This window comes from Carcharhinus amblyrhynchos, chromosome 9 (genome assembly GCF_965287045.1).
Source record: "Carcharhinus amblyrhynchos chromosome 9, sCarAmb.v2.hapA, whole genome shotgun sequence".
NCBI lineage: Eukaryota > Metazoa > Chordata > Chondrichthyes > Carcharhiniformes > Carcharhinidae > Carcharhinus > Carcharhinus amblyrhynchos.
Window position 1 is genome coordinate 36,136,224 of NC_137332.1, and position 27,227 is coordinate 36,163,450.

Below are 27,227 nucleotides of genomic sequence, written 5' to 3' on the forward strand. Positions count from 1 at the left end.
CAGTTTCCTTAAAGGGAAGTTGTGTCTGACAAATTTACTGGAGTTCTATGAGGATGTGTCTAGGGTGGTGGATAGAGGAGAGCCGGTGGATGGGGTCTTTCTGGATTTTCGGAAGGCGTTTGACAAGGTACCTCACAAGAGGTTATTACAGAAGGTCCGGGGGCATGGAGTTGGGGGTAGGGTGTTAGCGTGGATAGAGGACTGGTTGTCAAATAGGAGGCAGAGAGTGGGGGTCAACGGGTGCTATTCGGATTGGCGGATGGTGACTAGTGGAGTGCCCCAGGGGTCGGTGCTGGGGCCTCAGCTATTTACCATTTATATAGATGATCTGGAGGAGGGAACCGAGTGTAGGGTGTCGAAATTTGCTGATGACACCAAAATTGGTGGAAAGGCAAATTGTGCGGAGGGTGGGGAGAGTCTACAGAAGGATCTAGATAGGCTGGGCGAATGGGCCAGGAAATGGCAAATGGAATTTAATGTTGGCAAGTGCGAGGTGGTCCACTTTGGTAGGAATAATGGTAGGAAGGATTATTACTTACGTGGAGAAAAACTGCAGCAGGCGGCGGTGCAGAGGGACCTCGGGGTCCTTGTGCACGAGTCGCAAAAACCCAGCTTGCAGGTGGGTTTAGCAACAGCTTGCTGTTGCTAAATTTAGCAATCATACATTTAAGCTCTTCATTCAAGTCATTGATATAGATTGCAAATAAGTGGGGCCCCAGCATCAATCCCTGTGGCATTCCACTAGTTACATCTTGCCAACCTAAAAATACTTATTTATCCCCACTCTCCATATCCTGTTAGCTAACCAACATTTATCCATGCTAACATGTTACTCCCTCGGCTATGAGCCCTTACTTTGCGCAATAATCTTTGATGTTTTACCTGATTGTAGTTGGGCAAACCCAGGGAGTATTGGCTGCAGCAGGGAAGGAATGTACAGAAAGGGTTAAACAGACAGCACTGTAGTATCCACACTTACTGCAGACAGACATGACAAAATACAAATAACTACACACATCTCAGACAGCACTAAAACAATCACACCTGGGTGGGATTGTTCAAGGTTACAACCATAAGAGAATTGATATCACTTATTATGGCTCCAAAATGTCCAGAGAAAACATTGTGCCTCTGAAAAACTGATCAAGTATCCAGGAAATGGGACAATTAGACCCCATTGAAACCTGTTTGACAAACACAATGCTTTGATATTGTAAACAAGTAGACAGGAGATGTCCAGAAAACAATTAAAGCTAAAGCATGCAAGATAATGGAACTGTATAATGTAATTAAAAACAGAACTGTAACCAATGCAAAGTAACAATATGACAACCTGATGTATGTAATGCTTTGTAATGTTAAAAAGGGGGTATAAGAATCTGTAAGAACCAATGCTCAGTAGAGTAACTTGGAAGCAAGCTGTAGTTGCAGCCAGGAGCTCTTCTTTTCCTCATGCATGTTGAATAAAGCTACTTTTGTTGAAGTTCTACATGGTCTCAAAAGACACAGTTCATTCATTCCTTCTTACACTGATGAAATGCCTTTTGGAAATCCAAGTACAGCACTGCATGTCTACATGTTTCCCTTTATGCTGCCTTCCTATTACTTCCTCAAAGAACACTTAATAAATTAGTTATACATGATTTCTCTTTCACAAAAGACTGTCTGATTCCATTAGGATTTTCTAAGTATCCTGCTATAACCTTCTTAATTTCCCTGTGACAGATGTTAGGCTAACTGGCCCATAGCTTCCTGCTTTCTGTCTCCTCCCTTCCTTGAATAAAGGTGTTACATTAGCTATTTTGCAATCTATTGGGACCTTTCCAGAATGAAGGAATTTAAGATATTGTAACCACTGATTCCACTACCACTGTTCTCACTCATTTTAAGACCTTAGGCCACAAACCATCAGGACCTGGGGACTTGCCAGCCTTTAGGTCTGCATTATGATCGATGGGGGGATTCCCGAGTACTTTTCCCTGGCGAGATCATTAGAAAGTTTTTTAAAAAACCTTTACAGTGAAAACAGGCACAAAATACCTGATGATAGTGATGGTGATGTACCAGCAAACATATATAATATTTTGATGTTTGTTGAAGTTGTAGTCATCTGGTTTGTTGATTTATTCACTGTCCAGTGTTCTCCCTGAATCATAGAGAGTTAACAGTGCAGCAAACATTTGGGAAGGCAAATCATAAGTTAGTTTTTGCTAATGGAGCAGAAAAGGATTGGAGTATTAGAATAAAATAGGTCTTACTACAATTATACAGGACTTTGGTGAGGTCAAACTTGACATCCTTTGAGTAATCGTGTCTCCTTACCAGAAGGATTATTTTACTTTTTGTACAGGAGATGCACTGAGACTTGTTACTGGAATGATTGTCCAGAGAGGAGAAAATAAGTAGACTGTGCTTATATTCCTTGGAGCTTAGATCTAATTGAAATGTAGGGTGGAATTTTATGAGAAGAATTCTAAGTGTCCAGCTGGTGTGAAAATGGGAAAGATTTTCCTCCTAATCTTATACACTTAGTGATTGGAAAAATGGATGAGAAGCAGTGGGTGGGGCTAAATTTGCCAGCCAGCCTGATCAGTCAACAGAGGGAGTTACTGCACATGTGTGTACCTCTGTGGCTGCACATGTGCAATTGCAACAGCAGAGGCCTGACAGAGAGGGAGAGAGAGCTGTGAGGCCTTTGCTATTGCAGCTGGCCTCAACAGAGACTCCCCCCTCCCCGGCAATCATGGGGACCAGTGACCTATCGCAGCTACCTAGACCGATTGGGACCCCTCCCACTAACTGTGGTGCAGAGCTGTGACACCACCCCATCCCCTCCCCCTACTGATCATAATGCAGAGCAGCAGCTGGCCTCCCCCCCTCTTCCCACAGACCATAATTCAGAGCAACAACAGGCCCTCTTCCCTTCCCCAACCACGATCTCCAGCAGAGTGCGCAATGGCTCGCCCTGTCCAATCAGGCTGCCCAAGTCTGACCTGACCCCATCCAGGCCCCACCTCAATCTACTTTAGGCCCCATCCCCCATAGCCCCCTTTACATCCTGCTCCTAGCACTGCCCCTTGGGCGGTGCCAAGATGCCCAGTGGGAATTGCGGAGATGCCAGGCTGGCAGTGCTAAGTTGCCAAGCTGACACTGCCCCAGGGGCAACCCCTCATGCCCTCAATAACCCCAGGGGGCTTCAGTGCCCTCCAGTTCAACTGGCGAGGGCAATACTACTGTTTCCCATTCATGGTGTACAAGTGTTTTCTTCATTGGAGAGAACCTCTTCTGACAAAGCCACAAAGGCAAGTGAGGCCGGATGATTGAGTGTCGGGCTCGCTAAACACGTTTAACATAAATTTGAATGATACATTCAGCTTCTCAGAGGCTGACCGTGCAGGAAATCTGGTGCTGGTAAGGTTACGGGAGCTGAGAACTTGGACATGATCCTGAATTCTTAGCTCTCACGTAATTTTTACCAGCTCACTCCGCCCACTTGTGGACGAGATGAGTCAGTAAAATCGTGGCCATAATGTTTATATCAGTAAATATAAGGACAGAGTAGATACTGAAAAAATGTTTCCCCTGGTTGGGGATTTTCTCCAGTGTTCTAGTTTCCTTCAACAGTCCAAAGATGTGAATGTTCAGGGTTACAGGAATAGGGTGGAAGGAAGGACCTGGGTGGGATGCTGTTTCGGAGAGTTGGTGTAAACTCAATGGCTGGATAGCCTTTTTCTGCTTTGGGAGTCCAAAACACAGGGTCACAGTCTCAGAATAAATGTTGGGGCATTTAGGACTTGTTCGGAACCAGATTAGAAACTCCAAGGTATGTTATAAAGTTAGCCTAGATGCCAACTTTATTTGATTTTGGCATTAGTGTGACCATAAGGTGTTTCACTCCAGGTGTGATTCTATTAACCCACTAGGAAGCTTTCATGAAAACAAATTTTATTTATCAACAAAGTTAAAATACAAGAAAAAGAATTAGCATATCCTTTACCGATTGAAATATTTAAACATGACAAGTTATGATTCTTAAAAGTTAACTATCTCTATAATTCAGCACTCTCCAGAGAAAGATATATCTTTGAACGGTAGAACATCAAAGAATGAGACCTATTTTCTGGCAGGTTCCAGTCTCCAATCTCAAAGTAGACAATCCTCTGTGGACAATGCTACTTCTCTCTAAAGATCCCAAGCAACAACTGAGCTTGCGTCTGTACGCGAGCCCAGTCATGTGACTTTCCTGTCAATCAACCTAATAAAACCCTACTCCGAAAAACCCCAGGATAAAACACAAAAATAACAACACTGCATTAGATCAGATTAAAACAAACATTTCAGCAATTAGCATCAAATGTTCTTCTACAGCATCAACATGTATGCTGCTGATTATAGACAAAGTGGCACCGATAAATAGAACTGCTTCCAAAAAAAACACAAATCTATTTCTTAAAGGCATAGACTGCGATGAGGAGAAATGTCATCACTCAGAAAATTGTGAAAATTTCGACTTTTCTACCCTGGAGAACTCTGAATGTTCAGTCATTAAATATAATCAGGACAGAGAACAATAGATTTTGAGGTACTAAGAGAATTTAAAAATATGAGGATTGTATGGGAAAGTGGAGTTGAGGTAAAAGATCAGCCAGGATTTTTTTGAATGGTGGAGCAGGGTCAAATGGTTTAGTCTCATTCCTATATCTTATGTTTTTATGTATTTGTAAGTGTAAATAGCTCCACTAAGTGCATCATATCTTGATCAGTAACATTCATTTCATGCATAAGTATTGGCTGAACAGTAAAATAATTCCACTGTTGCCATGTTATATTCCCTTCACGTACATATGTGATCTCAGATGCTTGCTCGATGTAAATAGGAATTACTTCTAGTTGGAAGGTTTCCAGCTTTGAGTGTTCAAATGACAAACATTTTCTCAGCAACAATACAAAGGAACCCAGATCAAACATATCCTTCAAAGAGCTATGAACCTCAGGAAAATTGGTGTTCAGGGTTCTTAAAACTCCATCTGAAGAATGAACTATTTCCTTACTTAATCTATTTAACTGCTCATCAAAGAAGAGGACAGAAAATATCACATCTAAATGAAAGAATAATAGCCAATTTTCCAAGAACCATAGAATTGTTTTCATTTCTATGGACCTTATCACATCTTCCCAGAAATGCTAAGACTAATCTTTTCTCCTTTGTACCTCCAGTATAGACACCTCTCTCCCAATGCCATGTCTTGACCTCCATCTTTTATATGCAGAAATGTCAATAGTACTTTTTACATAATATGATAAGCAGAATCTTTGATCCACACATTAGTAGGACGTCCCTGACTTCCATTTTATATAATTGGAAGGATATAAGGATATATACTTATTTGAAAATCACCAAGTTGGATATTACTACACACAAAAAAATCTAAAAACAAAGTCTGTTTGGCTGATGTTAATGATGTATAGTACTTCTGCAACAAAGGCAAAGGAGTAAGCCTCACTTCTTAAACAACAACTATAATAGAACTTAAGTGATGAGAAGATGTAGGACTGGCCAAGTCAGATGGAAACAGGGGTGGTGAGAGGTGAATAGGAGCTTATTTCACCTATTTGTCAATGTAGAGCAAGGGCAAAAAGGATCCCATGTTCTAAGGGAACCTGAAATATATTTGACACCATTTGGACAATATTCAGGCATTCCTAGCAGCCACCTTATATCGTCATTAGGCCCGTTATACATGTCAATATATGAGGGTCTCAACACCTGTTTACAGAGTCCTCTCCAAAACTGATCAAAAAGGGAGAGGATAATGTGTTGGCCTGCTCTGTTTAGTTTTTTCTAGCTAACCAGTCGTTCTTCACATAAGAGGCCATGAGCAATAAGGACAGTTTTTGTTTCTTATTACCATATTTTAATGTGAAGTCAGGGATTCTTCACCTGGTCGATAACCCTACTGCAGATTGTGTTGACCTGTGGCACAATCTCTAGTTTTTAATAATGTAACTTGATTAATGATGAATTTTAAACATTTATTTTAGTTCTGCAGCATGTACAATGTTTCATTCACACTGAAGCAGTGCGTAACAGGGGTTGTATTTATTGTATTAACGATTGAGGATCTCTGACATCTGAGTCAAATGTGTCCAAGTCTCACTCCAGAAACCCAAGCACATAATCCAACCGGCCTTTCAGTGCAGTACTGGGGGAGTGCTGCGCTATTGAAGGCACAGGAATTTCCCCATCTAACCTGCCACAGGAATCATAACGGGCTGGGGCTGACCATGCAAAAATTCCTTGATCTCAGGTGGGATTTTCCAGTCTCGATGCAAGCACAGCTGGAAAATCCTGCCCACATTCTTTCAGATGAACCTTTAGAGCAAGACCTTATTGTTCTCTCAGGTAGATGCGAAAGATCAAAGGTGAGCAGGGAATGTCACCCAGTATCCTGGCTGATATTTATCCATTAACCAATTAAAACAGATTATTTGTTCATATATTGATTGCTATTTCTGGGAGTTTAAATTGACTGTCACATTTCCTACATAACGATAATGGCCATATTTCAAAAGTACTTCATTTGCTGTAATGCGTTTTGGAATGCTATAAAAATGCAAGGACAATCTTTTTTGTTTGTTCACATATCCAATTGAATCCAATCAAAGTCCAGTTCAATGTCTGAGCAAGTGAGACATTCCCGATCCAAGCTAATAAGATAGGGATCCCACTTCCTGTCTTGGGCTTGATCTACATGATCCAAGCTGACTGGAGTAGTTATGTTCTTACTATGTTCTTATGCATCGCACAAGGCTTGATCGCATTTGCATCTTAGCCAAAAGACCGAGATGCAGCTTTTAAAAATTTCTTCAAATGAAGCCACAATGTAACCTAATGACTTCAACCAAGTGCAGGATGTTGACACTACACTTGGTCATAGCCAAAAGGTTGAGAAGGGCAATCTTCTGTTTAATTTTGGCAATCTTTATATTGCTGCCTGGCTATTTCGATAAATAATTATTTTGAGTAGAAGTTCTTGTCATACCACATTATAGCCATAGTACTGGATAGATTAAAAGCCTACAAACAGCAATTAAAAGCCTGCCAGTACAGTTTTGTATTATAATGCAGTCTACACCTGATTATTGTTTTCCCAGCTGGGCTCACAACCACCTTCTCAATGGAAGTTAAGGATGGGCGATAAATTCTGGTCTCTGCAGCAATGCTCACATCCCATGGAAGAATAAAAAGAGTGGTTCTTAAGTTCTATGCACCTGGGCTACAAACTATAACTTTCAACAAAAGCACAGAGACTTCTCATTTATTGAACAGCCACAGGTCAGCCAGCTCAGTAAACAGGTTTATTGTTTAACCTGAAATCCTGTTTCTTGTACATTGTGAAAATGACAGGTGTCTGTGAGAACATCATTTAATATCAGGAGCTGGATCCTGTCTGCCAACAAATTCTCCAGAGGGAACTAAAAATGCAAAACGCATTTTAATTTCTTGTCATGGTTTTCTAGTTTGCCTTTAAACCATAAATAGATGTATTTTAACTATGCAAACCCAGTCCAATGAGATGTTAAAGTGCAAAAGCTTTGAACCATCTTATAAACAAAATATATTTGAGTGATCAGAAGTTTTATGCTCAGTGTTTTCTGGTCTTTTTCATAGAGAATTGGGACAAGTGGCAAGTTAAACATTAGAAATAGTCTGATCAGGTGCAAGTAAATTGCTCTAAATCATTGCTGAAATGTGACATCAAGCATCTGACTGGAGGATCAACCAAAGTATAGAGATAGCTGTAGATAGTTAGAATCATAGAATCCCTATAGTGCAGAAGGAGGCCATTCAGCCCATGCACCAACAGCACTCCCACCCAGGCCCTATCCCCACTTAGTCACCCTGCTAATCCCTCTAACTATCACATCACAGGACACTAAGAGTTAATTTAACATGTCCAACCAACTTAACCTGCATATCTTTGGAGGAAACCCATGCAAACACAGGAGGAATGTGCAAACTCCACACAGACAGTGACCCAAGCTGGGAATCAAACCTAGGTCCCTGGAGCTGTGAAGCAACAGTGCTAACCACTGTGTCACCATACCGCCCCCAAAATCAAAGTGGAGAATATGGGCATGATATTGGAATCTTAGTATTCAATACATCTGAAATTCAGGCATAGATGTTATCACACTCATTTTGCAGTGAAATTCTTTTGCAAGTTGTCAGTTCACAGCAAGGTGAATGCATGATTTTGCAAAAATGCCACTTGATGTCTAGGGACACACCAAGAAGTGAGAAATACAATGAAGGGGAAGTCAATTGTTCAGTCAATTGTTTAACGCGGAATTGAAGACAGAACATTACAGTGACCACATGTACAGTATATCCAGTTACATTGACAAACCTTCAGGAAAAAAATTACATCAATGCTACTTCCTAGGCATTTTTATTTCAAAAATAATTTAGGTGAAACCTGCCAATAAAAAAATTCCAATGAAATGATGCAATCAAAAACATTACAGCATGTTCCATCTCACTCTGAAACACCAATAATATTCTTATTCAAATATCTTCAAGCAAACATCAGAAAATTGTGTAAAGTTCATATTTGGGGTGATATTTCAAAGAGACATTAATCCCCGAGATGTGAAAATAAAGGACGTGACTTTGATATATCTCATGGAAAGGAGAGAAGGAACAACAACAAAAGGTATATAAAAAGGTGTCCTCAGTGAGTTGGTCCAAAGCTACAAGTGTCATCACTCACACTAAACACTCTAAGGGCAGCTGTGCAAAAATTGATATTTTCCTTCTTCTCATATCCAACTTTAATCTGTATGAGAGAAAGCGAGAAAGAGGAAGCTGGATTCAGTTCACATTGATCATTTTGTTAATTAAAAAGAAATATCCCGTATTCATGTGTCTCGTGTCCCCACTTCAGAAGTCCAGCCACTTTCATGTGTCCTGGGGCAAATATAAATGATCTTCTATGAAAATCACCAATTCATCTGGTTTCTCATCTCCTCCCTGGTGTTGGCTATCCACGTCATTCAAGTTACTGGAAATGCATTTCAGATCGCTTTTATTGCTGCCATCATCTGGAGTTGGTCCAAATAACCAATCTGTGAAAAAACAGAGTATTGCATCAAAAGAGAAACAGAAAAAAAAGGACAGCTGTGCTTTTAGCAACACAGGTTAAGCATGTTACCAACAGAAACATGTTTCTCACTATTATTCATCCATCCCAGCAGAATGGCAACATTCTGTACTAAATGGAAGGCATCTATTTACAATAACCACAAGACCTGATGTGACAGCAATTACAGAACAGGAATCACTGAATAACTGACACAATCAGTTCATTCTCCTGCCACCTAATTATCATCGAAATTTAAAAAATTAATGAATGACGGTTTTCCAAATCACATGCTGCACCTGAAGAACCCCCACACAGATGTTGCTGGCATATGCAGAGGAAACCAAACAGTTCAGAAAATAACATTTAGAAATTGCTCATCCTTTTATATAACAATTTCTAAAGTCAATTAATTGGGCACATTTTCCTGTCTGGTTAATTTTGCACACTTTCATAGTATATATTATACATTTTTATATTTCCCAATTCAAATATTAATTTTGATTCAGGGTGGTATAGGTAACAAAAATAATGACACATAATGACAGCAATTACATGGAAAATGATAGATACAGCAATAATTGCACAGAATAGGGCATCTGTTGAGCTGATTGCAGAGGATAATAGATGCGTGGAACTAATTAGATAGATGATAAGCAATGGGGTGGCCTGATTATGTAGAGTAACAGATACATAGGACTCATTACATTGAATATGATGGATGTACCGATCTGATTGTATAGAACAGAAAAAATACATGGGACTAATTACAGACAATAGCAGATGCATATGACTGATTACACAAGGAATAAGACCTAGGTTAGGTTAGTTAGTTGGAGTTAACAAATGAATAAAACTGAATACACTGGGAATAATAGATACCTAGATCTGATTACACAGAGAACAAAAATTGGAATGACTATCTGAGCATGTGAAATACATTACAAGTCAATCACATCATTAGTGAGTTAATGTAGAATCATAGAATCCTACAGTGCAGAAGGAGGCCATTCAGCCCATCAAGTCTGCACCAACCACAATCCCACCCAGGTTCAAACCCCATAACCCCAGACATTTACCCAAATTGGTCCCCCTGACTCTAAGCGGCAATTTAGCACAGCCAATCAACCTAACCCACATGTCTTTCAGACTGTGGGAGGAAACTGGAACACCCGGAGGAAACTCACGCAGGCACAGGGAGAATGTGCAAACTCCACACAGACAATGACCCAAGTCCGGGATTTGAACTTGGGTCCCTGGCACAGTGAGGCAGCAGTGCTAACCACTGTGCCACCATGCGACGCCAAACTGATTGGGTAATCAGTTCCATCAGTGAATCAATGGGTCTTTGCAGCAAACCAGCACCTTTCACGGTAACTTTAATGCCAGTCTGCAGGTTTATTGAATTAAATTTCACAACTTGGTATACTTCGCTTCTCTAGTGTGAACTCTGCAAACATTTTTGTAGATCATTCTCCCTCTTTATTGGCAATGACCACATGTGCTCCTTTCTGCTACTCTCCTTTTTCTCTCTTATTGTCTGCTTTCTTCAAACTCCTGTCACAATTCTCATTCTTACTCTCTGTTACTCTTTTCCATAATTAGTTTTCTTCTCTTTCCTTTTCTTGTTAGCTGTGTACTCTTGCCTGGCAAGGTCAGCAAGTGGCACGATGGCACAGTGGTTAGCACTGCTGTCTTACAGCACCAGGGACCCACTTTCAATTCTGGCTTTGGGTGACTCTGTGTGTGGAGTTTGCACAGTCTCCCTGTGCCTGCATGGGTTTCCTCTGGGTGCTCCAATTTCCTCCCACTATTCAAGGATGTGCAGGTTAGGTGGCTTGGCCATGCTAAATTATCCCTTAGTATCCAAAGATTTGTAGATTAGGTGGATTAGCTATGGTAAATGTGTGGGGTTAAGGTGAGAGGTGGGAATGTGTATGATGCTCTTTTAGAGCATTGGTGCAGACTTGATGAGCTGACTGTAGGGATTCTATGGTCCTAATTGTTGCCTATCCCTAACTTCCCTTGAACTGAGTGAACATGTGGATCTGAAGTCACATGTAAGGTTAGGGCAGTAGATTTCCTTTCCCAAACGACGTTGGTGAAACAGACGGGTTTTTACAACAATAATAGTTTTGTGGTCACCTGAGACTACTGTCATTTCTAAATAATTGAATTGGAATTCCACCATGTCCCCAAAGCATTAACCTTGGCCTCTGGATTGCTAGTCCAGTTACATTATCAGTAAACCTTCCCACACTTTCCTATCATACCTCCAATACTAGCAGGAGTTATTATTGCTGATATCACTATCAATATTATTGTTTAATTCTCCAGCTGATGAAGAACATGACCTATCTGCATATTCAATACATTTCATTTAATACTGATTAACTTAAAGCATTGCTTATCCTATATATGGATGGATTTAAGCACATAATCTTCAACGGCATTTCGGTGCAGTCCTAAGGGAGTTGCCATATTTCAGATGATATATTAAAACCGGGCTTGTCTGCACATTCATGTTAATGTAAAGAAATGTAAAACAAATTCTACTGATACAGCTAAAAAAAATTGATCTAGTCATTCATCCTGTTTACTGTGTGTGTCCGAACTGGCTGCCATATTTCCCTCAGTATTAGCTGTGACTGCACAATATTAAACACTGAATCATGGAATGCTGCTGAAACGCAGAGAGAAGCGAAGGAAAAATTGTCAGTCAACCACTTTCTTGTTGAAAATCAGCACTGAAAACAAATTACACCTTTTTTTCATAATTGTCTACAGGTTATTACTTGATCAATTTTCCAGTGAATATGTGATTATTTTCTAAAGTTGATATCCTGTTAACCATATGTATTGCACAGGACCTATGATATCTCCCACCGGCAAAATTGAAACAGAAATGTCCCGCTTTAATGAAAAAACTCCTTTGAACATGCTTTTTAAAATAAACAATTTGAGCTTCTAAATGTGATAACTTTGTAATCATTACCGAGTATCCACATTTCCAAATTAATTCTTTCACTCCATCAAATGCGACCTCGCTTTCCAGAACGATGTCAGACAGTCTAGATATAGTACTATAGATTGAATAAGTGTGATCTAACATTGGCCAAACCACCAAAATCGGCATTGATCTACATTTGAAGCAATCATGCAGTTTGTACAGACGCTGGAGGCTAGATTGGTTTTAAACACAATAGGTTAATGTTGGGTTCCAATCAGCTTTTTAAAAGAACTCCTAAGAAGGCCATGGAGAGGAGGAAAACATTTCACCCTCACACTATTCAAAGCTCAGAAATTTATAGCCTTTTTTAGCACAGGAATAAATATACAACACTTCCTTTAACAGCCCACTGACTTTAAGTAATCATTTTAACTGATGGACAGTGTGGGGGTTAAGTGGATTGTATTTTTTGGCCTTTTGGCTAAGATCAAGTATAAAATCAAATCTGAGATCGGGTTAATACCTGTTCTTGTCAGCCTGGATCTACTATGTCTCCTGGGGATCATGAATTGGATTCAGTTTGAATTTGAATTGGTTTTGGAGTAAGCAAGGAGATGGATTTAGGGCTCGTCCTGTCTCCTCTGCACATTGGCTTGGCAAAATGGGTCATATGCTTGGATTCCTAAGAACAAGTACCTTATGGGAACTTCGAAATCACAAGCTGGAGAATTCTGGCAGAGTTGGCTGCATTCCACCACCAAAAAAACTTTAAAATTCACATCTTCCTTACTCAGATTTGTTTGAAATAACAGAGGTGGCTACTGGAAAGCAGGTTTATAAATGCCTGGAATGTCAATAAGTGACCACGAAATAAAACAATTCGAATCGTGCATTGCTTTGCTCAGGAATCTGCACAGAGGAATCTATTAGAGGTGAAAGTGCTGAACGAGTTTCTCACTCTGTTAATCGGGCCGTTTGTTTGAAGGAACATGAGGGAGTCAGGAACCTTGTTTCATCTCGATATTAATTTGGCAAAAATGTCACTTGTTTTGATTTTCTCCGCTCAATGTCACCCACACCAGTTTGGAAGAATTTATTCCTTACATCTCCTTAATATTTATCCTGAATTTGTCAAAAGCTGGCATTTCGTTTTCCTACTCCGCGTTCTTAAAATTACAAATGTTTGTGGGCAAAATAACACATTAGGGAGGACAAAATAATCTGTGTAATAAAGCAGGGCAGCCAAAAACCCATCACCAGAACTGTCTGCTGTTAGTACCAAGGGTTAAAATGTAGAAAACTAAAACCTCAACTGGGATTGACATTAAAGATTATACCTTAAGCGTTTCCGGATTTGTTAACAGATTTGTAATTCACGGTCTCACTTTTGTTATTGTGACCTTCTACTTCTGAATAAGCCTCTGAAAGCATTCAGAATCCATTAATAACATCAAGGAGGATTACTGAGGCAAATAGCCACAATTGTCCATTTTTAAATGAGGCTTGGAATATTGTTATCAACTCACTTCGTTTGGATGGGTGTTGGAAATGAAAAAGGCACGAGTTTGAAAAGTTTGAACATGGGGAACAAGACACACATACACACACTGATGGATTTGGAGAGCGCCTTGATAAGATGCCTGGTTAGCACAGACTGTGTTTGTCTCGGTTATTGATATACTCACCTACAAAGTCATGGACAAGGTCCTTAATGAGATGGCCAACAATAGCGTAAGCCACAGCTACCACCACCAAGGCTGCCATCAGCAAGTAAAGCACTGCCTTTGGCAAAGGGATGGCGTCCCGAGCCGGGGGTTTATACTCCTTGTACAGTAACTCGCTGTCGGAGAAAGAATACTGGAAGAGATGCTCCATGTCGCTGGTGGAGTTGGTAACATTGGCAGCTGGATTATAATCGCCCTCTTCCGGACCCAGCTCACTCACCGCCGACACCGTCGTCTCCACCGTCCTTTGGATCAAGTTCGCGGTGTCGCTCACAGCGGGTAAAATCCGGGAGAGAAAGGTGATCTGTTCTTTGAACGCCGTCCCGTTGCAAAGGATCATATTGCCATGGGGGTGGCGCTGAGCTGGAGAGGCTGCTGAAGGCTCTGTCAAGGCTGGGGGAACCTGGCTCCCCAGGTCTCTACAGCATGGTGTAAAGGGACAGCAGCAATGTCAGTCCTCACTCACTGGCAGAGCGGTACTCGGACTGTGTGAGTGGGTGCTGTTGAACACAGATGATCTGGCACGGCTGGTGATGTACACAGCGATAAAGATGCGTGTGCGTGTGTGAGAGCCACTTGTTACTGCTGATGGGGAGGAGGGGAGATGTTTGTATGTCACCAGTGAGAGGAGCCTTTGTATCTGTCTTGATTTCACTCAGTTTTTGGGACAGGTTAGAGTTTCAGACTGTCAATGTTTGGATCTTGACAAACAGATGCAAATGGACAGACTGGAAAGGTGATTACTTCAATCCAAAGCCTCCAGTGGTAATGATGATGCAGAGATGCCAGCGTTGGACTGGGGTGGGCACAGTAAGAAATCTCACAACACCAGGTTAAAATCCAATAGGTTTATTTGGAACCACGAGCTTTCGGAGCACTGCTCCTGAGGAAGCACTCACCTGAGGAAGGAGCAGCGCTCGAAAGCTCGTGATTCCAAGTAAACCTATTGGACTTTAACCTGATGTTGTGAGACTTCTTCCAGTGATAATGGCACTGCCCTGGTGGTCTCAGAAAATGATGAAACTCAAAGGCAGTAATGGTGAGAGCAATGAATTACATTGGCATTACCAGTCTAGCTTCCATTGCCTGTGAGTGTGGTGGCTTTTGTAGCATAATGGTCTGGCATATAAAGGGGTAAGGTGGGACTGAGTATGATATCACCCACACACAGTAATGTAAATGAAGACATGACCCACACCTAGGAACTTGTGTAATTTTGGACAGAGCAGTGGGTAGAAAGAAGTATGGAGTCAGCTCCTAAATTGGACCTTTACTAGAAACTATTTACATTGCTACATAAATTAATGCATATTTACTGTTGAGTACAATGCCTGACTAACCTCCCTCTCTGCTGCAAGTATTCTATTGGAAGCAATTTCTGCACTGAGCCCAAACTGACAAAATGGATGTGGAGACAGAGGACAGGATTTTACAGCCTCACTCATTCCAAAACCGTAAACTTCCACCCGATGTAAATGGACCTTTCCATGGTCCACTGCTCGCCCGCTCCCATTCCCATGGTGGGCAGATGGTAAGATTCCAGCCAAAGTCTGGCTCTCCAGCACTTGGTTTTGCCCAAAGCAACATTTCAAGCTAACCCTGGATCAAATTGCACTTGAAACAAAATGTTGTAAAATATCTCTCTCGTTTGTTCTGACAGATTGGAGTGCATCAAACATCATGAAGAAGGTGAAATATAACAAGGGGAGCCAGTCATACAGTTGTGTTGGCAAATTTCAAATCATGTCTATTTGAGAATTTGTGTTGCTCAGTCTGAGTTGAACAGTGGGTTTTCTCTGATGGCTGACCTGGGTTTGTGCAATAAAAATAGCTGGATTATAACACAAGAAAAAGGTCAGCATTCACTCAATCCCACTTCCAACTAAAAGCAAAATACTGTGGATGCTGGAATCTAAAACAAAAACAGAAAATGCTGAAAAATCTCATCACGTCTGACAGCATCTGCAGAGAGAGAATGTAGCCAACATTTCAAAACTGGATGTCCCTTCATCAGAACTCACGAAACGTTATCCAGACTCGAAAGTTTGGCTCTATTCTCTCTTCACAGGTGTCAGACCTGCTGAGATTCTCCAGCATTTTCTGTTTTTGGCCCACTTCTAACTAACTTTCCGGAAATGGAGGGATTTTCCTGAGTTTGCCTGCTTAGCCACTGCACAGAACGAGTCTTCATCCTTGGTCAGTTCAACCTCTATGTAAATTCACCTTGTTCTCTCTCATCTGACTTCACTCCCTTATCTATTTAACCATTCCTCCACATAAACTCTCTCACCTAGAATTATGGCTAATCTCTTAACCTTGCTAAAGAAAAATAAGAAAGCATATGGTAGGTACAGAGAATTAAAAATGGGGGACGCCCTTCAGGATTATAGAGAGCACAGGGGGAACTTAAAAAAATAAATTAGGAGGGCAAAGAGGGGCCATAACATACCATTGGCAGAAATGATTAATGAAAACTCCAGGACATTTTATAAATATATTAAGAGCAAGAGGATGACCAGGGAAAGAATCGGGCCCATTAGAGACAATAGGGGCAATCTGTGCTTGGAACCAGAGGACATGGGCAAGGTCATCATTTTTCATCGGTATTCACTAAGAAGAAAGACATTGAAGCTAATGATTTTAGTTGGGACTGTGATATTCTAGAGCACATTAGGAATTATAAGGAGGAGATATTAGATATTTTAGCAGGCATAAAGGTGCATAAATCCCCAGGACCTGATGACATATATCCCAGGTTGTTGTGAGAGACAAAGGAAGAGATTATTTTCTTTGTAATCCTGGGAGTTCTAGCTTTGGATGCCTCTATTGATGGAAATGTGCAGAGTTTATACCCAAGTATCTCTGTCTTCAAGCTCTACTGTTCCCAGCCCATCTCTTCTTAAATAATTGCAATTGGCTCTTTTGCAATTGACAGTTTTCACCTTTAGGTTTTAAATTTACACTGAATTATCACAATGATTATTATCGAGTTGTTCTTCAACTGTAACTCACACCTATTCCCAGAACTAAATCCAGCACTGACTGCATCCTTCTTGGTTGGTTTAGAAACACATGATGAAGCAAGTTCTTGCACAGAAACTTTAGAAATTTTTCAGCTTCCTGACCTTAACCCCGTTTTTTGCTCCAATCTTAACCCTACAGTACTGCTCATGATTTTTTACATTTCTCTGAAATTTCCCTAGAGAATTATTCCTCTATCTCCCCTCCCTATACTTGGGGTCTATAGTAAATGCCCCACAATGTAACAGCTCATTTTCTGCTCCTTTACTCTCATCAAATAAAAGTAATCTTTGTACCCTCTAACATATTGTCCCTCAATAGAACAATAATATTATGCTTGATCAATGCTATCAGGCCCTGTTTTATTTCCTATACACTATGTCTGCTGAATAAATTTTAAGGGATGTTTAGCTTTTAATCTGCCTGTTTCCTCCACATCTCCATGATAGCTGCTGTATTATGATCAGAATCCCATGTGTCAACTTAAGCCTATAACTCATCCACCTTCTATGTAACATTCCTCATATTAAAAAGCATGGACTGCAACATCATAGCCAGCATCATAGCCTTCCTTCTCAATCTGATTTTTGCTCTTTCCACATCATTTCATGTTTTGTTGCTGATTGTCTCCCTAGTGTTTTGTGAACCTTGTCTTTTCTCTCTGCTGTTATGTTCTGATAGCCTCCTGTTGCCAAATCAGTTTAAATACTCACCCATAGCATTATTTAGCCTTCCCAGGCGGACATTGGCCCAAACCCTGTTCTCCCTCTTTGCCTTAGTGTCCGTATTAGTCTAATTATGCTTCTGTGAACTGCTTTGTGATACTTTCCTACATGAAAGACACAAGATAACTGCAAGTTGTTGTTACTATGCCTGTAATTTCATGATTTGGGGCAGAATTTGTCGTGATAATGCTGTTGTCTTAGCAATTTGTAATGTCCTGAACATTGTGGAGATGACAGCGCCCGTTCAGAGGCTAATTCCTGCAGATATGATGGATCTAAAAAGTGCAGCATTTTTATGCATAAAATTCGGCCTGAACTATCCTTAAATTCTACAAGAGTATCCAAGTTCCCATGACTTTTAAATCATAGAAATCATAGAAACCCTACAGTACAGAAAGAGGCCATTCAGCCCAATGAGTCTGCGCCAACCACAATCCCACCCAGACCCTACTCCCATACCCCTACATATTTTACCCATTAATCCCTCTAACCATCTCAGGACACTAAGGGGCAATTTTAGCATGGTCAATCAACCGAACCCACACATCTTTGGACTGTGGGAGAAAACCGGAGGACCCGGAGGAAACCCACACAGACACGAGGAGAATGTGCAAACTCCACACAGACAGTGACCCAAGCCGGGAATTGAACACGGACCCCTGAAGCTGTGAAGCAGCAGTGCTAACCACTGTGCTACCATACTGCCCCAAATCTGTAAACTGTGCAATATTTTTGTGATCCCAAGTGTAACCTTGTGATATAGATTTGTCTTCCATGCCTTTTTTATTGGTAAAAAATTCAGTTACATTTCTGTTTAGAAAAATGCCCGCAATAAAGAAAACAAAATGATAATTTAGCACCAAACAGCTGATTAGTTCTTTCCTGTGATACTGGGTGTTTTAAACTTGATGTGGGTATGCCGGCGTTGGACTGGCGTAAACACAGTAAAAAGTCTGACAACACCAGGTTTTAGTCCAACCTATTTATTTGATAATATACTCACAAGCTTTCGGGGTTAGCCCCTTCGTCAGGTGAATGGAGAGACAGGGATCTTGGGTTCATGTCGCACTATCTGTAACCCCTGTGACTTGCCTGGGTTTGCAAAACCTCACTTGCTGTACTGTCTGGAGACAATACACATCTCTTTAAACTGTGATCAGTGCTCCTTCCACTCACATTATCAGCCACTTCAGGTCTTGAACAGCAGGTTAGGTGTAAGGATTCGCATTCTAATCAGTAATCTCTAAACTGTCTGTGCTTTATATGCTCTGTCTGAGGCCAGAACTCTCCATTCACCTGACGAAGGGGCTAACCCCGAAAGCTTGTGAGTATATTATCAAATAAATAGGTTGGACTAAAACCTGGTGTTGTCAGACTTTTTACTGTGTTTTAAACTTGTCCAGCTTACTCTAATTGCTGCATTATAATGACTTCTTAGCAACTCTGCAGCTGAGCTAAGATTTAGGGGAGAAAATTAAGGTGAAAACACAGGAAAATTATATAGTATATTAATAAGACCATAAGACGTAGGAGTAGAAGTAGGACATTAGCCCATCAAGTCTGCTCCACCATACAATGGGATTGTGACTGATCTGATATAATTATAAACTCTGCTTACCCACCTTAACCCCATAACCCTTGATTCCCTTACTAATTAAAAATTTCCCTGTATGCCTCAATAAGGTCAACTTTCATTCTTCTAAACTCCTCTGAGTACAGGTCCAACCTGCTCAACCTCTGCTCATAACAAAATCCCTCCATACCCGGGATCAACCTAGTGAACCTTTCTGGACTGCCTCCAATGCCAGCATATCTTTCCTCAGATAAGGGAATCAAAACTGCTCACAGTATTCCAGGTGAGGCCTAACTAATGCCTTGTACCATTTACCATGCCATCACTTGCTGTGTAGAATTCTCAAGGTGGATGCATTGTTCCTTTATCCCAAGCTGTCATTAACTTCAACAACAGCAGCTCAGCTTTTGACTAGATACTTCACTGCCTTCTGGATTCAACATTGAATTTAACAATTTCCAATCATAACTCCTGCTCTGTGTTTTGCAGGGATGGCAGCTGTTGATGATGACTGTGCTATTCACATTTACACCTCTTGTAAACACACCTTTTGTTTCTTTACATGCCCCATCACGTTCTCTTTTTTGCCTTACACAACCATCTCTTTTAAATTTGATCTGTTCTGTATTTTACCCAATCACAAACCTTCCCGTTTTCTTTCTTCCCTGTCCCCTTTTCTCTACCTTACTTAAAAACAGTAACATTTCCAAGTTCTCTCATTTCTGATGAATATTTGTCAACTCATTCCTCACTTTATTAATATTGTTGAGTATTCCCAGCATCTTCTCTTTCCAATGCCAAACATTATAGGATCCTTAGACTCAATATGGCATTGAAGGAGACCATTCAGTCCATCAAGTCTATTCCTTTCTCTTTTGTCTTTTGGCAGTAGATAGATATGAGCTGTCGGCTTTGCCTTCTTGGATTGTTATTTTAACATATTATAGTAAGTACATGTATCAGTGAAAGAACTCTCAGCAATGTCCTTCAAGTACCTGAAGGGTTACCAATTTTCCCTTTAGATTAATCATATATTTGTAATGTTTGTTTTAAATAAAGGATACACAATTGTTCAATCTTTAAGCATGATCCATGACACTAGGTTGGCATGATGGCACAGTGGTTAGCATTTCTGTCTCACATTGCCAGGGACCGGGGTTTGTTCCCCAGCTTGGGTCACTGTGCGGAGTCTGTATGTTCTCCTGTGTCTGCATGGGTTTCCTCTGAGTCCTCTGGTTTCGTCTCACAATCCGAAAGACATCCTGGTAAGATGCATTGGTCATGCTAAATTCTCCTCAGTGCACCTGTACAGGTGCCAGAATATGTGACTAGGGGATTTTCACAGTAACGTAATTGTGGTGTTAATGTAAGCCTCCATGTGACACTAATAAATAAACTTTAAACTAGTGCTGTATGTTGCAATGAGGATGTAACACTTTTAACCACCAAACAAAATAAGCTCACACTCTGAAAACAGAATATATTACATTCAGGAATGAAAAGTTGGTTTTGATAGTTCATACTTTGCAAATAAAGATGACAGGGGTGAGCAGGATTAATAAAAATTTCTGCATTTTAACTGGGTTGAAAAGTAACCTCTTCAGATATGTTTCCGAGAGCTAATGATCTTGTCAGTGTTAGTAGAAGATAATCACTTATCCTCACCTTCCCCAGGAGTCTTTTTGGTAGGAAAGCCGTCTGACTATTTGTCATCTTTAGGCTATCAGATGAAAAGCTAATTATGATGGAAGCAAGGAAGAAAAATCAAACTGTGAAGTGAAAAGAAGAGTAGAATTCTGGGCCAAGTGTAAGAATTCTTTAGTCAGATTAAATGAGTTATTTCAGGGACGAAAATACATAAAAGATCAATATAACAAAACATTATAAATTGTAATGAAACATATTTAAAGTTTATTTATTAGTCAGATTTACATTTACACTGCAATGAAGTTACTGTGAAAATCCCCTAGTCACCACATTCTGGCACTTGTTTGGGTACACTAAAGGAGAATTTAGCATGGCCAATGCAATTAACAAGCACATCTTTTGAACTGTGGGAGGAAACCGAAGCGCCTGGAGGAAACCCACACAGACATAAGGAGAACATGCAAACTCCACAGAGACAGTGACCCAAACCGGGAATCAAACCCGGATCCCTGGTGCTGTGAGGCAACAGTGCTAACCACTATGCCACTGTGCATTAGCAATATTATAAGAGGGAAAGGTTGTTAAAGGAATCTGGAATTCTGAACAGTAGAAGTAATTCAGAAAGATTTATTCTGTATGTTCACAATATGGTGAACTGACACACAGCTGCTTCTTACACACCAACACTTCAAGAGAACAGTGTTTCATTCAACGTGGTAACTTTGATAGCAACTGGATAAGGCCAGTCCTTAGCATATAGAATTAAGGGATTGGTTCTCGTCCAAAACTTATCTTTGTTTGCTCTCACTCTCGCTCTCTCCATCATTGTAGATGAGTGCAATAAATTATTGGAAAATGAAACCATATTACATGCAACTTAAATGCAATTCCAATTAACTTAGGGAGAATTAAATTAAAAATGCCTAGGTTAGAGGCAAATTTGCACACTTTGTTTTCTTAATCATAGAATCGTAGAATCTCAACAGTGTAGAAGGAGGCCATTCGGCCCATTGAGCCTGCACCAACAATAATCTCACTCAGACCCTATCCTTGTAACACCATGTATTTACCCTGACATTAAGGGGCAATTTAGCACGGCTATCAACCTAACCTGCACATGTTTGGACTATGGGAGGAAAGCCGAGCACCCGGAGGAAACCCACACTGACACAAGAAAATGTGCAAACTCCACATAGACAGTCACCTGAGGCCAGAATTTAACTCAGGTCGCTGGCGCTGTGAGGCAGCAGTGCTAACCACCAAGACACCATTCCACCACAAAATAGTATAAGAAGCCAAAGGAAATATATGTATCTCACTGGGAATGCTATTCTGTTCATTCCCATGTATTTTATGTGAACTAAATTAGCTTATTCACTCAAAACCATGTTCCATTCTCATTAGGGTTCTTTTGTAATTTGCATTCCATAAATAGAAGGAATCGCACAGCAATATGGACAAGATCATAGCATTCAGTAAGTGAAACAGGTGGGAGTGAATTTTCCCATTCCACCCACCACAGGAATTGAGTGGGCAATTATTGTCCCCTTTATTGTGGAGTCCACTAGAGGTAGACAAAAACATCAACGATTGATGAAAGACTTGAATAAGGTACTCACTAAGTGTTAAAATGGGTGGTGTGGGCTTGTAGGGCCGAAGGGCCTGTTCCTGTGCTGTGCTGTTCTTTGTCCTTTGTTCTTTGACAAGAGGTGGACCACGGAATTGACCTCTGGCAAGACTTTCCAGTTTCAGGGCGAGCATGGCCAGAAAATCCCACCCATGATTTATATTTCAAAGCATTTACAAATAGGAAAATAAGCTGGGCAGACAGGAAGACCTGAGTTTTCACAATTGTTGGAAGAGGCTGAAATACAGAGGTACTGCCCCAGAACACTGCAGCTACCATTTTTACACAGGCAGAAATTGGCCTAGGTGAGGATTTGCACATGTTCATTTCACAGAGGCAGCTGTCCATATAACATAACAGCTGCCTCTAGTATCTGATTCTCATTAGCTAAAAGTGGGAAAACTGTCGTGTTTAGATTAGACCTGGTAGGAGCATGTGTGGGTCTAAACTTGCAGAGTATCCTTTTGGAGATGTAGAGTACCAATTTGGATATTGTCTTGGGGCATCTTTGAGAGAGATAAGGTACCCTTTGAGATTGTCAATAGTTGACATGACTGTGTCTTAAAAGCATATAAACTCATTGGAACTGTCAAAACAATCAAAAGTATGAAAACCAACATTCAATTTGTCAAGGTGTTTAAAACCTCTGCTCTTTCAATTTTGAATAAGCTGTATGGAGTCTAAAAAAATTGCTTGGTATCTTTCATTTCACTACTTGATTGACAGCTCTATTTAGTTATTTGAAGTAGTGGGACTATGAATTCTGATGCTTGTATTATAAGGGATTAAGCACTTCAATGATATGTTTGTTCTTATAAGGGATTATGTGGTTGAAGGGATGTAAATGGAGTGATTTTTTTTATAAATTAAAGTGTTTTAAAGAACAAAATAGGCTGCAATAGGCACTTAAAATTTTTATTTTATTTAACCTCAGCATGACTTCTAAAATGGGCCCATGGTGGATACTAAGAGAGATGGCATGGGAGGTGTAAGGGCAAAGGCTGGTGAGTGGTGGCATAGGTTGATAGTAAACTGGCCTGAGGGCTATAAAGGACCCTTAGGAAAGTCAGTACAGTAGCATGGGCTGACATGGAAGATATGAAAGTTTATGGGGTGGGTAAAGGGGCATAGTTGGCACGAAAAGTACAAGGGTGAGTACAGAGCATGATGTAGCATGGGTTAGCATGAATGAGACATGGGGAATGTGTGGGTGGGAGGGGGTGATTGTGTGTGAGGGGTGAAGGCCATCCTTGTTTTAATGATTTTATTAAATTTTTGACACAGTGCCAGTGTGTCAAGGCAGGCTTTTCGCCCAGCCTTCTCCATGCCTGACAGCCACACCCCCCCATCCCCCCCAACCAATCTCAATTCAGGGTCACCTGGCCCAATCCCCCAGAGAACCTCACCACCCCAAAATGAAAATCCCAACTTATGGAACACTGTCTCCTGGGATCAGGTTTGCGGAGTTGGAAAATGTCCTGACTCCCAACCCAAGAATAAAAATTCAGGTCAAAGTCTCAGTAATTGTTGTATAATTTAAATAGATTAACTTATTGTTATAAATGTAAGTTCTGACACACATTTCCTGCACATTTATATTCAGTGTGTGACCTGTGTCTCACAGCAACGACTGACCCTCTTGATTACTCACGCTTGATGCTCTGATTTAACAATTGAAAGTGAAACAGAAATTTAAAAATTGAAATAGATTTCAGTCTACATTTTTCAGAAAAGTGTAATTTCAAGGCCCTTGACATGATTTCCTGCCTGCATAAGTGCCTTCCTCATTAATACTCAAACTCTACTGTTTATAATAACAGTGCCTGAAATTAGCATTAATGTGTTGGCCCCATTGACACTGAGGATTGTAGTGCTCACGTACAGAGCTGTAACATGAAAATGAGCTTTCCCAACCTCAGACCATTAAAGTGCTTTCTTTAGAAACCTCTGTGTCCTTCTCTATCTTTTGGCATCATTTCTAAAAGAAAAACGGACAGCGTCTGCAACCTTATTGCATTGAACACCATCCCGATGTCCTGCATGAAATTGCTAAATTTAATAGCTCCTCTTCTCTATCATACTGACTGCGGTAGCCATATTAAGAGTGGCTTGTATTATCAAAATGTTTTTCCATAGCTTTTCCATTATATTACTGAAAGTCATTTCATCTGGCAGCAGCTGCAAAACATCCAAACGATCACAATTTCATCCATTCTCATAAACGCCTGGTCACCAAAGTAAAATGCATTCAGTTTAAAAGCTGCAGGAACTGACTGCCTCCGTAATGCAGGACAAAGTAAACATTATGGGGGAGCCAGTCACATGGCACAGCACTGTTGAAAGGGTGGGAGGTTGTCACTAAATTTCTCAATGCAGTGTCAGGACCTAGCACACTCCATTAGTGCCAAAAATGTTCTTTGCCTTTACAAAAGAGATCCAGTCAAACCCTTGCAAGAAGTAAGTTTTGAGTGATATGCTATCTATGGGCCACTAATTGTCAACTGATGACATATTAAGTTGTTTTCTTACAGACAAGGCAAAGGGCTAGTTTTTACAGTGGATTCACATTCGATTCACTGAATATTTTCACCAGGCAAGTGGGGGCCAGGGCATATCAAAAAATCCAGCCTAGGTTTCCAGCAAAGGAATCACTTAAAGAGATTAGATAATGGAAATATACAATCAAGATTTAACTGTACATAAAGAGGCCCTTCAGCCCAAAATATCCGTGCCAGCCGTCAATGTATTATCCAATGCTGTATCCTTTGACATCCAGGATTCTCTGAACTTTTTGGCCCCACACTTTCAGCTTTACATGTTGGCCTTGTACTCTCTCTATTTCTTTTGAATGACTCCCACTGCTCCAATCTGGATTTTCTGGCAAGTAGCTGCTCCCAGTCCACATATCCTCTCTTTTCATATTAAAATCGGCCTTTCCTGCAATTCTGAATCTTTACTTTCAATTTTGTCCTTATCCATAACTACCTAAATCTTACCAAGGTATGGTTTCTATCACTGAAATGGTCCCCATTGACACTTCTATCACTTGCCTGACTTCATTTCCTAAAATTAGGTCCAATAATGCCCTTCTCTTGTAGGACTTTCTATTTGCTGGCTCATAAAGCTCTTCTGGATGCACTTTAAGAATTCTGCCCCTCTCAATGCCTTTCACATTTTGCCTATTCTAATTAATATTGGGAAAGTTGAAATCCCCTTTCATTATTACGGCATCATTTTTACACTTCCCTAAGATTTGCTTACATATCTGCTCTTTTATCTATCCCTGACTGCTTGGGGGTCTATAGCATACTCCTAGCAACATGATTTCCCTTTTTGTTTTTAAATTCCATCCATACAGCCTCAACTGAGGAGCCTGCTAAGATATCATCCCTCAATAATTAGCCCCTTGATCAATATTGAAACCCATTCCTCTTTTACTGTCTCACCTGAAGATTCTATACCCTGGAATTTTGAACTGCCAGTTTTTCCCCTCCCTCAACCATGTCATTGTGATAGCAATAATATCATTCTCCCATGTATTATCAATGCCCTCAATTCATCTGCCTTATCCGTAAGACTCCTTGCATTAAAATAAATCCAGCCTTGCCAATTCCCTTGTGCCTTAACATGTCTATCTTCACTTTGCCTTCCAGACTGACTTGGCTTCTCTTCTATATTTGTCTGTGCACTACCCTGTACTGTACCTCCACTCAGTATCCCATCCTCCTGCCAAAACACTCAGTATACCATCCCCTGCCAAATTAGTTTAAAAAAACCCCAACATCACTAGCAGATTTCCTCACAAGGATGTTGGTCCCCTTCCGATTCAGCTGCGACTTTGCCAACTTGTACAAGTGCCACCTTCCCCAGACTGCCACCACACAGTCATCCAAGACCGAAATTGAACCCAGGTCCTTGGCACAGTGAGGCAGCATTGCTAACCACTGTGCCACCGTGTTGCCCTTTTAAGACAATGTGATCAGAAGGCAGTTTGGGGTCTCCTGTGCAACTAAAACCAGGAATGACTTCTAGTGAGATAAAATAATAGTTTGGAGACCCATATATGAAAGATTGCCAACTGAGTCTAGATTGAAGAAGTGCCAAGTTGTAGCTTGGAACAGAATCCAATATTATTGGAGATAACTTACCGTATACTTTTACATTTTGGTACAGTGGCCAAGGAAAGATGATCCTGATTGATTGTTGGAAGGATATTTCAGAGTGAACCCACTGACAATCAACAATAGCATCACACTCTGGAGGTGATTGTGTAACTGCTAAGTTCTATCACATTAGGATATTGTGTTACTGGAGCATTGTATCACAGGAATAGAGTATGTGAAGGCATTATATTGCCAGAACATTGTATCACAGAGAATTCTGTTGCAGTTTAAATTTATCATTATGAGTTCAAATAAACAAACTTACTTAAACTCATCAACCTCTGGGTGACTCATTAATTTATTCTCTCATAATTTAAAAAGTCAGCCTGTTCAATGCTCCGAACGCTCTCACAAATCCAATTGACGTATTCGCTGAAATAGGTGGGTTCCTGCCGGTTTCCTGACACACCAGCATTTTTTTTCATGTTTAAACCTCCCACATACCCTCACACTTTTCCAGCTTGGCTGGTAATACCTCCCATGGTGCATATCAGGAGGATGATAAAAAAAAACTTCAACAATCCCCACTTATTAAATTTGTCACAAGAAGCTTACACTAACACTGTAATGAAGTTACTGTGAAAATCCCTTAGTCACCACACTCCAGCTCCTGTTTGGGGTAACTGAGGAAGAATTTAGCACGTCTTTCAGACT

The 27,227-nt window shown here is 40.6% G+C and overlaps 1 protein-coding gene across 1 annotated transcript; it reads right to left on the minus strand.

The window, feature by feature from the left end:
- Positions 1 to 6,817: 6,817 nt before the first annotated feature.
- On the minus strand, positions 6,818 to 14,290 carry LOC145348344 (uncharacterized). Its single transcript, XM_080196554.1, has 2 exons — positions 13,779 to 14,290; positions 6,818 to 9,129 (listed from the first exon to the last, which is right to left on the minus strand). Exons 1-2 carry the CDS (start codon positions 14,155 to 14,157, stop codon positions 8,963 to 8,965), a joined length of 546 nt encoding a protein of 181 aa, XP_080052680.1. The 5' UTR covers positions 14,158 to 14,290; the 3' UTR covers positions 6,818 to 8,962.
- Between the last annotated feature and the right edge of the window lie 12,937 nt (positions 14,291 to 27,227).

Bases quoted from the DNA above. Each gene is read 5' to 3' on its own strand.
- LOC145348344 (XM_080196554.1), bottom strand. From the start codon at position 14,157: ATGATCCTTTGCAACGGGACGGCGTTCAAAGAACAGATCACCTTTCTC. The intron at 9,130-13,778 runs GTGAGTATATCA...GTTTTTTCACAG, and splicing joins CCTTGTCCATGACTTTGTAG to ATTGGTTATTTGGACCAACT.